This window comes from Macaca thibetana, chromosome 2 (genome assembly GCF_024542745.1).
Source record: "Macaca thibetana thibetana isolate TM-01 chromosome 2, ASM2454274v1, whole genome shotgun sequence".
Lineage (NCBI taxonomy): Eukaryota > Metazoa > Chordata > Mammalia > Primates > Cercopithecidae > Macaca > Macaca thibetana.
The window spans coordinates 168,614,573-168,626,645 of NC_065579.1; the positions used below are offsets into that span (position 1 = coordinate 168,614,573).

General features: G+C 35.6%; 1 protein-coding gene across 6 annotated transcripts in view; it reads left to right on the forward strand.

The window, feature by feature from the left end:
* The window catches only part of CBLB (Cbl proto-oncogene B), a 213,681-nt gene that overhangs the window by 89,379 nt on the left and 112,229 nt on the right, over window positions 1-12,073 (forward strand). For all 6 annotated transcript variants that reach the window (XM_050778914.1, XM_050778913.1, XM_050778918.1 and 3 more), the window contains one exon: window positions 2,925-3,071. In XM_050778914.1, coding sequence (XP_050634871.1) covers window positions 2,925-3,071 — 147 coding nt within the window. The remainder of the gene's footprint in view (window positions 1-2,924; window positions 3,072-12,073) is intronic.

Genomic DNA, 12,073 nt, shown 5'->3' on the forward strand with positions numbered 1-12,073 from the left:
AAAATGTATTTTTTCATTGCCTTATTTTGTGTAAAAAGCCAAATAAAATTGTGGTGATCCATTTACAGAAGCCAGCAAATAGAAGTATATACACATTTTATAATCAATCAGTGAGTATTTATATAGATACTAGTGATTATTAGAGCTTCTAGACTATAAAAAATGTTACTATGTTTCTTTTAAAGTTCAGGGTCTACATAGCCAGTGGATCAGATACCCAGAATGGGTAATCACTGGCATGGTGTTTCAGACTTTAGATCTAACAAGTAAAAATTAAAAAAAAAAAAATCGGATATGATTAAAGGACAAAGAATCAAGGGAATGGAGTGCAGCCAATTCAGAAAATAAAGAACAGTTGGTTTACCCTAATTATAGTCATCTTGATTTTTCTTTTTTCTTTTGTATGTATCAATTGGAAGTTCGGTAAAATTAAATCTTTAGCCCAATTATAGAAATAAATTCATTGCAGATTTCCTAAGGTGATTTTATACTTTTCTTAAACTCAAATCTTAGAAGTTGGGTAGTTGGTTGTAGTTTATATTAGCCACAAGTCTTTCCTTCGATATAGTAAAACAGTTTACTTTTTATTTTTTAAAACTGAATATCTTATATCTACCATCATCTAAATTGATGACATGTTAACATAAATGACAAAATCATATTGATATCAAAGATTCAACTAATTAACAAAAGTTTTACACTTGGATTAGGTTGAGTTGTGCAAAAGTGGCTAAATCTAATAAAATGATATAACATTTGTGTATATTATAATGAATTTTGCAGATGGTTTATGGGCACAGGTCAAGCATTAAAATAAAGCCTATGTTATGCCCCCCCCCCCACTTTTCATCAAAAAGCTTTTCATAGATAATATAAGTTATGGAAATAGGTGATTTTTTTTTTTTTTTTTTTAGTTTTTTAGGGAAGATGAATTTATTGACTTTATAGAATATCTTACTGCATTCTTATTACTACTTTTCCCACTTTTGATCATGAGTATCTTTATTCTATATTCGTAATCTTATACAGGAAGTGATGTGTCTCCTTTGTAAATGTTTTAGAAAGAGTGTCACCCAATGGTTTTATGGTCAGGTACATATTACATGATCTCCTTGGTAACAAACATGAGTTTTTGTTATTATTTGACAGTTATTAAACACAGATACATTAGTAAATATGGAGCAAAGAAACATAACTTTCAATGACAAAGTTCTGTTGATACATTATATGGTTTTATATGTTGTAAATTCGATGACTTTCTCTATATTAATTTTCCGCTATATTTTTATTGAGTACTAATACACTTGCCTCCATTCACCTCCCAACACACACACACACTCTCTCTCTCTCTCTCCCCCCCCCCCCCCATATATATACAGGCGCACATACACATGCATAATAGCTGAAGCTTCAAAATGAAAACATATGCAGAATGTACCTATTGATTTCTGGTCATTCTGAGCAAAAGGGGATATAAAGAAATACGCTTTGTTTAAAACTGGGAAGTTATTTAGTATTTTGTGTTTTAATTGCTTCTTACCTATCTAGCACTAGTAGTTTTATGCCAGTTAACGTAATATTGAAAATTTAAGAAATGTTAGCAAGGATTACAGGTGATTGATAGTACTATTTTGTAGTATGAAGCCTGGTTTAAATCTTGCCAGAATCTCCGGAACTTAATATGGAAATTAGAATAGAGGTGACACCTGTATCTCCGTTCTAAACCATTTTGTCATACTACCACAGTTTTTTCCTTCTAAAACAGACTTCATCAAGTCTTCAAAATTCTGGATCTGTTAATCCATTTGACTCTCGATTTATTTCTTTTCTCTCTAATTTTTTGTTTTTGAGACATTGTCTCACTCTTATTACCCATGCTGGAGTGGAGGGACGTGATCATGTCTCACTGCAACCTCTACCTCCCAGCTCAAGAGATCACATCAGCCTCCCTGATAACTGGGGCTATAGGCATGTGCTCCCACACCCCGCCAATTTTTTGTAGAGATGAGGTCTGCCATGTTGCCCAGGCTGGTCTCAAACTCTGGGCTCTAGCCATTTGGCCGCCTCAGCCTCCCAAAGTGGTAGGATTACAGGGGTGAGCCACCACCCCTGGCCTGACTCTCCATTTCTTATAGTAGTACCTCTTAATGAGGAAAGCACGTTAGAATTGCCCAGGGGGCTTCTAAAATATGCACATATCTAGAACCCATCCTCAGAAAATCTGATATTTCGGTAGGAGTGGCAAGTATGTTTAACAAAAACTGTGCATTGATTCAGATGCCTCTTTATGTCATATCCCAACCAAAGTTTCTTACTCTGTCTCATGTTATTTTCTCCAGTTACCCTCTGCTCTGCTTTAACCATGCCAAAAATGATATAATACAAATACATTTTCATTTTATACTTATGTATTAAACTTTTGTACATGATATTTCTACCGCCTGAAATACCTTTTACTTCCCTCTCCATCCTCCCTTTCTCTCCACTCCAGGTCTTTTATCTGTCAAACAATGAGTTTTCTTCCTAGATTCTCCTCTGATAGCAAATCTTTCCTTACTCCCCCAGGTAGAAATAGTCACTCTCTCTTTTATGTTTACCATTTATATTTGATTATTATTTTTTAAGTGTCAATCTCTTCCATTAATCTGTGAGCTCAGTGAAATTATGTGATTTATCTTATTTGTGTTTATGTTAAACGAATACATGGATGACTAATAAATTGACAGCTTTGTTAGGAATTAAAATTTTCAATGTTTTCATAAACATTGTTTTTAAGGGCAGCATTCAGTTGAGGTTTTCATGATCAACCATCAAGACGTACGTTGATACATGCATAACATTTGTCTTAATATATATTCCCATAAAAATTTGTGTGCATATAGGTATTTATTTCTTATCTTCATTTTTTTCCCTTGTGCCTACAGACGAAATCTCACAAAACTGTCCCTTATCTTCAGTCACATGCTGGCAGAAATCAAAGCAATCTTTCCCAATGGTCAATTCCAGGGAGATAACTTTCGTATCACAAAAGCAGATGCTGCTGAATTCTGGAGAAAGTTTTTTGGAGACAAGTAAGTAAAAATCATTTTTATAGCTGCGGATCTATCTTGCAAGGGTTACTGTATCCTCCCTCCAGTTGGATATGGTATATATTTTACTTGAGTGTTTTGTGAATGTATTTTATTATTTTTGATAAGCATTTTGATTGATTGGTAATTTTTGTAGCCACCAAAGGTATACCTCAATAATACAGTAGTTTTTTAATGACTAAGTAAATATACAATGTTATTTATTACATGAGCATTCATTGAGTTTGTTCTGAGAAGCAGAAGTATGTAAGAGTCTTTATACATGAGAAGCTGATAACTTCTTATAATTTAATATATGCTTAATACACAAAATAAAAGGTAGAAGGGAATAGATACTTTAAAAAATCGTGTAAGTAAATTGCTCTGACAGTTTAGAGGGGAATAGTTGCTTTGGGATCAGTGATCAGGGACTGCTTCCTGGAGGAGGTGGTATGCTAAGCTTGGTTAAGATCTGAAATCGAGGTGAGAGAAGGCCCTGGCACCCTGATCCAGCCTTTCTTTGTTTTACTGCATAGAGATTATATATATGTGAATAAGATATGAGGATAACATTATCACAAAGATGTAGCCTGTTGCAAAGTAGCTAAAGATGTTTTCTGTTAGGTATGCCCTACAGAGACAGATTCTGGTGAGTTTGGTAAATAATGGAATTGAATGTCTAAAGTCAGCATAATTTATATACAAGTTGCGAAACTCTTGTCACCAATTTCTCAGTAAAATGATCAAGAATGAGCATCAGGAGGCAAGTGGTTTCCCCAGTAACTTTTTAAGAATTACCTTTAATGAGAGCACATCCTCAGAATGTCTTAGAATGTAGGCAAAGCCCTGGCTGAGTAGTAAGGAGGAAGTGTGATTGCTTACATAGATTATTGTTTTAATCTTGTATCAAAGGTCTGTATTTGTCCTTTAACTGATGAAATTAGACATAAAAATTGTTAATAAACACTTTTTTTATAGTACTTTGATATGGGAACTACAATATTGGTTTTCCTTTGTTTTTGTTTTTGTTTTGTTTTGTTTTGTTTTTTTCTTACAAAGTATTGTGTTTACTATAGTCGTCATCAAGATTGGAATATACCTACATAAAGTAATGTACATTTAATTAAGCACATACTTTTTTTGGCAGCCAAAATATTAAAGCCTATTTCCCACATTATACTAAAATGTATTCAGAGTTACTTTTAGGCACTAAAGGATAAAATACCATTGTTGCCATTATCATGGAAATTCTGTGTTGTAGCAATCTAGTTATTTATAATGTTCCTATATTCATTCAGAAATGAAGAATTTTAGAAAAAAGTTTATCCTTATCTGAATTAGAATAATACAGACAGCTAAGACTATACTAATTAAATATTAATTGTAGAAAGTAGAACAGTCCTGCCAGGTTCGGGATGTAGGAACTGAGAGGGTTTCCTGTAGTTGCAGTTCATTTATTAACATTGTAAGCTTAGTTCAAACAGTCGGTAACCTTCAAAATAAACTTTCTTTTTTAAAGTTTTAAGAAAATATATAGGACAAATTGATTGTGGTATTTCTTTTTGAAAACTGAAACTTCTGGTGAGTTATAAAATTGTTTACTTGTCATAAGGTCAATAAAAAATGGAAAGATTGCTCATCGGTTTTATTAAGAGAGGAGTTTACTTTGCTGGCACTTCAAGCCACAGAAAATTATGCATTTGAGACAACTTTATTTCCCTTTATTTATAACCACAGACATCAAGGGGCTGAAATTTCTCTTCAACTGCTACATGAGTGAAATCACTACTACATCAAATGAGGGATTCTTGAAATAGTGATTAGTTACTTTCCCTACCTCCCAAGTCTTTTCATCTTTATCCACTGTTTTTACTGAATTGAGAAAGCTGCTTAATTTTTTTTAACACTTTTAATTTGTGGATAACTGCCAAATTTCGTGCTCCTTTTGGAACATATATGCATTACCATAGTCATCCAAATTAGCGATTCCTTTATTAGATAATTGGAGAAAGTATTTTTTTATTCTTCCTAGGTTTTTACCTTGTGGTTCCATAATATTTTATTGAATGAATGGACATATGCATGAATAATGTGCATCCTTTCAAAAGGTTGATTTTTTTTTTCATTATGCTCTAGTATTGTTTATATTTTCCCAAAACTTAGTTCTCCTGTGGGAGCATGCATGTCATTTATCTCACTGTTCATTGAGGCCATGTGAGATTCATGGAGGCCATGTGAGAATGCTTTCATTTAGCCTAACCAGTGCCTTTAAACTTGAAAACAGCATTCTCTCGTAAAACAGAACCATTAATCCATTCATGAGGGCAGCGCCATCTCTTAAAGGTTCTACTTCTTAATTCAGTCACAATGGCAATTAAATTTTAACATGAGTTTTGGAAGGGGCATTCAAACTATAGCACTGTTGTTCTTGAAGACATGGTTGTGCTACCTTCTCTGTTCAGGGCCCAAGCCCAGCAGCCAAGAGGCACTGCCTGCCTTGTGGCCCAAGGGGAACAGTAACACAACATGTATCATGGCAAATTTTTTGGGAAATTCTGTTTATGGTCAATTTTTATGCAAATGAATATAATATTTTAACAACACAGTTATGCTTTTCCTTTCATAGTCTGTTGACCAAGAGATAGAAATCTGTAGGAAAAGAAAAGTGACATTATTGAATAAATGTGTCTGTCTATGTTCAGCAAAATGAGACCAATACTAAACTGAATCTTCACACTCTGGAATAATAGCTTATAATCTAGAAACTTTAAGCATGAAGCTTGGAAAATATATTACTGCCTGTTAAAAAAAAGAAGCACATTAATGTGATTAGACTCTGGGTAGCAGTCATTTTTCTCAGCAAGTCAGGTAGCAGCTCATGAGCTACTTATTTAAGTACTTTTTGACATTGAGAAAAGTGATTGATTAAAGTGATGATTTATAAGATTTTAGTGCACGGGTCACCTGAGCAGTGCACACCACCTAATATGTAGTCTTTTATCCCTTACCCCTCTCTCACCCTTCCCCACCACGACCCCAAAGTCCATGATATCATTCTTATGCCTTTGTGTGCTCATAACTTAGCTCCTACTTGAAAGTGAGAACATTTGATATTTGGTTTTCCATTTCTGAGTTACTTCACTTAGAATAATGGTTTCTAGCTCCATCCAAGTTGCTGCAAAAGTCATTATTTCATTCCTTTTTATGGCTGAGTAATAGTCTATGGTGTAAATATACCATATTTTCTTTATCCATCTGTTGGTCTGTGTGAACTTAGGTTGGTTCCATATCATTGCAGTTGCAAATTCTGCTGCTATAAACAAGCATGTGCATGTGTCTTTTTCATAAATGACTTCTTTTCCTTTGACCAGATATCTGGCAGTGGATTGCTGGATTGAATGGCAGTTCTGCTTTTAGTTCTTTAAAGAGTCTCCATACTGTTTTCCATAGTGGTTGTTACTAATTTACACTCCCACCAGCAATGTAAAAGTGTTCCCTTTTCACAACATCCACGTCAACATCCGTTGTTTTTAAAGATGTTTAACAACATCTATTGTTTTTAATTATGGTCATTCTTGCACGAGTAAGGTGGTTTCTCACTGTGGTTTTCATTTGCATTTTCCCGATTAGTGATATGTTGAGCATTTTTTCATATGTTTGTTGGCTGTTTGTATATGTCTTTTGAGAAATGTGTGCTCATGTCCTTTGCCCACTTTTTGATGGGATTGTTTTCTTCTTGCTGATTTGCTTGAGGTCCTTGTAGATTCTAGATTCTAGTCCATTGTCAGATGCATAGTTTGCAAGTATGTTCTCCCACTGTGTGAGTTGTCTGTTTACTCTCCTGATTATTTCTTTTGCTGTGCAAAAGCTTTTTAGTTTAATTAGATCTCATTTATTTATTTGTATTTTTATGCATTTGCCATGAATTCTCTGCCTAAGCTAATGTCCAGAAGAGTTTCTTTGATGTTATTTTGTAGGATTTTCATGGTTTCAGGTCTTAGATGTAAGTCTTTGATCCATCTTGAGTTGATTTTTTAATAAGGTGAGAGATGGGGATCCAGTTTCATTCTTCTACATGTGGCTTGCCAGTTTTTCCAGCACAATTTATTGAATAGGGTATCCTTTTCCAGATTTATGTTTTTGTATGCTTTGTCGAAGATCAGTTAGCTGTAAGTATTTGGCTTTACTTCTGGGTTCTCTATTCTGTTCTATTGGTCTATGTGCCTCTCATTATACCAGTACCATGCTGCTTTGGTAACTATAGCCTTGTGTTGTAATTTGAGATCAGATAGTGTGATGCCGCCAGATTTGTTCTTTGCTTAGTATTGCTTTGGTGATATGGTCTCTTTTTGGTTCCATACGAACCTTAAGATTGTTTTTTCTAGTTCTGTGAAGAATGTTGATGGTATTTTGATGGGAATTATAGTGAGTCTGTACATTGCTTTGAGCAGTGTGGTCATTTTATTCTTCCCATCCATGAGCAGGGGATGTGTTTACATTGGTTGTATCATCTATAATTTCTGTGTTTCAGTGTTTTGTAGTTTTCCTTTGAGAGATCTTTCACCTCCTTCTTTAAATATATTCCTAAGTATTTTATTTTATTTTTTCAGCTATTGTAAAGAGGATTGAGTTCTTGGTTTCTCAGCTTGGTTATGTTGGTGTATAGAGTGCTACTGATTTGTGTACATTGATTTTGTGTCCTGAGACTTTACTGAATTCATTTATAAGATCTGGGAGCTTTTTGGATGAATCTTTAGGCTTTTCTAGGTATATGATCACATAATCAGTGAACAATGACAGTTTGACTTCTTCTTTTACAATTTGTGTGCTGCTTCTTTCTTTTTTTAAAAATCAGATTGCTCTGGCTATGACTTCCAGTACTGTGTTGAGTAGAAGTGGTGAAGGTGGGGATCTTTGTCTGGTTCCAATTCTCAGGGGGAATGCTCTCAACTTTTTGCCTTTCAGTGTGATGTTAGCTATAGGTTTGCCATATATGGCTTTTATTACTTTTGGGTAAATCTCTTCTATACGTATTTTGTTGAGGGATTACAAAGGGGTGCTGTATATTATCAAATGCTTTTTCTGGGTCTATTGAGATGATTATATATACTTTTAAAAATTCCATTTATGTGATGTGTCACATTTATTAACTTGCGTATGTTAAACTGTCCTTATATCTCTGAAACCCACTTGATTGTGATGTATTACTTTTTTGTTGTGCTGTTGGATTAGTTAGCTAGTGTTTTGTTGAGGATTTTTGCATCTATTTTCATCAGAGATACTGCTCTGTAGTTTGTTGCTGTTGTTATGTCTTTTCCTTGTTTTGATATTAGCATGATAGTGGCTTCATAGAATGATTTAGGGAGGATTCCCTCTTTCTCTGTCTTTTGGAATAGTTTCAGTAGGATTAGTACCAATTCGTCGTTGAATGTCTGGTAGAATTCAGCTGTGAATCTGTCTTGTCCTGGACTTTCTTTGTTTGCATTTTTAAAATTACTGATTCAGTCTCACTGCTTGTTATTGTTAGTGGGTGGCAGTAAACCTTACCCAGCTCTCCTGCAGTTGGCAAGGCTGATCTCACTCCCACAGTGCTCTGCTAACAATGTTTGGTTTAGATCCAGGCAGCCTGTACACAGAACTCAGACCTGCCCCAGGTCATAAGCTTCTCCACATAGAAAGCTGCCGTGGCTTTCAAAAACCCATGCACCTCTTTGTCTGCCTACAAGGCCAGGCACCCAGCTCCTACTCTCCTGTCTGTAGCACACTTCCCGCTTGCTGCAACTCCTCCCGTCCCATTCTGTTCAAGGGAATTTGTTCCACTCGAGATTATATTACAAAATTCTGTTGGGAGGTTCTTTTATCCTGTGTCCTTTCCCTGAGGTCATTGGCTGACTTCCAGAGGGTCCCTGTGAGATATAGTCAGGAATAGCTTCCCTGGGTTCATGCTGGAGACTGGGAATACCTACATAGCTCTTCCTGCTGCTGCTCTTGCTTTTTTATTTCCCTAAGTCTGTTCCAGCTGTTGGAGGGGTAAAGGGCTTCTCCAATGGCCTGGATTTTCAGATTCCCCAGTGGGGATGTGTACTCGGAGGCAGGCTCTCTCCCTCTCGCACTCTGAGGACTTAGAGTTTTTCACCTGTCTCATGTAGTAGGCTGTAGCCTACCAATTCTTTCACAGGGTCTGTAGATTCTGTTTTCTTTATTTCCTGCGTTGGTTCTTTGAAAATAAATTCACAGTGTGAATCTCTGCACATTATTCTGTCCTTCCAAGTGGAAGAGGAATGCTAACACTGCCTCCAGTCTGCCATCTTGAAAAAAAAAGAAAAACCAACATTGAGAAGATATAGACATAAATTTCCAAACAAATTATAATTCAATTAGAAACATAGATACTAACTTTTGAATCTTCTTATGTATCCTGTCCTCTTCATACTTAAAATTCTCTTCTTCAAATTTAAATTCATACTCTGCATTACCCCAACAACCTTCTGATTGGTCTCCCTATCTCCAATAACAACCTACCCAATTGTTCTTAGGGGACCAGTGAGCTCTCTAAAAAGCAGAGCTAATCATTCCAGTCTTTTGCTTGAAGTGTTTCCATGAATATTAATTCTAGGTTAAAGTCTAAAATTACATTAACATCACAAGCTTTATAAACTTTTTTTTCTGGCTTCTTTTTTTCTGCTTATGATTTTTGTATACTTAACTCATCTGCAAAGAAACAAACGACTCAATACTATTCGTATTTCCTGATGTATGTCTCATTTTTTACTCCTCATTGTCTTTGGTTTCTTATGTTGCATTCACTGCTTGGATAGGCAGTCACCCATGCCCTAACCAGTGTTGCCACTTTGGAAGCTTTACTTTAGTACCCTAATGGATATCCCTACTCTGTGCTGCCAGGTACCTGAGCTCACATCTGTCATAACAGATTACAGTGAACTGCTGACATGCACCCATTTCTCAATTGAGAGGTTTCCAATAGACTAGAAAGTTTCTTTGGAGGCAGAGACGGCATCTTACTTATTTTTGTGTTTTTGAGCCTGACACATTTCCTGGAATGTTTAGGCAATAATTTTTTTGTTTTGTTTTGTTTTGCTTTGTTTTGTTTTGTTTTTGAGGCGGAGTCTCGCTCTTCTTGCCCAGGCTGGAGTGCAATAGCGCCATCTTGGCTCACAGGAACCTCCACCTCCCAGGTTCAAGCAATTCTCCCGCCTCAGCCTCCCGAGTAGCTGGGATTACAGGCATGCGCCACCACGCCCAGCAATTTTTTTTTTTGTATTTTTAGTAGAGGCGGGGTTTCTTCATGTTGGCCAGATTGGTCTCGAACTCACAACCTCAGGTGATCCGCCTGCCTCGGTCTCCCAAAGTTCTGGGATTACAGGCATGAGCCACCGTGCCCAGCAGCAATAATAATTGTTAACAGACTACGTGAATAACTGCATGGATGGACAATGTCTATCCTCTACTTTCAATCTGCAGTGCCTTCATTATATACATATTGATCTCTTTTTAAATAATCAGTTCCTACATTTCTATTCCTTAGATGCCTCTCTTCCCTCTTCTTTTTCTTCTGTCCTAGAATTTTGACACCTTTCTTTAAGTTCAGTTCAGAAGTCCACTTTTCTGAGTTTTTCTCGTTCATTTACACCCTTCCATGTGATCTATGTTAATTACTGTATACTTTGGTTGCTGTTGTATTTTAGACACATTTATATTTTAAAATATGTTTACTATGTAGGTCTTTCTTGCTTGATTGCAAGAGTCTTCAATGACTTTCTATGCAAAAGTTGGTGAAAACAGACACGTTTATTAGGTTGTTCCATGTCAGATTTTGTATTCAGTGCTTTCACATATGCTAGCCTCATTTTCAATGTAATCTTTAAGCTACTCTCTAAATGGTTGTTGAATGAGTCTTTTATGTACTGTATACATTATAGACATTCAGTAGTTGTTAGTTGAATGTATGAATATAAGATGCAACTTTTCTGCCATTTAAGCTCTCTCTTCCTTTACTTACGTCTGTTCTTCAGTTAAATTGGCTTATTTGGCTCTTTCCTGACACATCAGCAATGATAGGTTTCTATGTCTTTGCTCATATTGCTCCTTCTACTTGAAGATTTTTATAATCCCTGGCATAAAAAATTCTTACTAATCCCTCAAAGATAATCTTGCTCATGATTTTTCCCATTAGTGTTATTACTAGATCTCTTCTTAAACTTCTCTAATCTCTGACTTATCTTCTGCATTTACTATTTTTATGGTTTTATTAAAATTATTTGTCTAGTTGTCATACTTCCCCCTAGACTATATGCTCCATGAAATCAAGCTTATTTATTCATCTTTGTATTTCTAAAGTAGCTCAGCACAATGTTTGATATATAGGCTTTCAGGAACCATTGCACGTTTAATTCAGATGAGTTGAGAAGTAGAGGAATGTGCATGAGCATGTGTTTGTGTGAGGTGGAGCCTACTTGCTTGATTGACTGGGAGACAGCATACTTAGGGTTAGGCATGCACACTCTGGAGCCAGATCATCTGTCCCTGGACAGGTTCTGACTGCAACATTTACTCACTATGTGCCTTTGGGGAATCTAGTTGGTTTTTCTATGCATCTTTTTCCTCCTTTATAAAATGTGAATGATACTAATAATAGCTACCGTCTGTGTTTGTTATGAAGACTTAAAGTAGCTAAACCTTACCTCTAAGGCACATAAAACTGTGTCTGGCATATAATAAACATTCTATTTTGTGGAATAATTAACCAATTTAAACCTTTAATAGTGCTCCAGATACTACCAGTATATTAATTAATTAATTCTCTAAATAATATAATTTACATTTGACTTTGTATGATGGCAGTTTCATACTCCCTAGCAATCTAAAAGCAAAAAAAAAAGAAAAATTTAAAAACTTATTTTATATGTATCCCAAGATAAAAGTAGAATTGAAGATAAGAAACTCTTGGTTATCATGGGGGGGGGAAATGATCTATTTATAGCTCA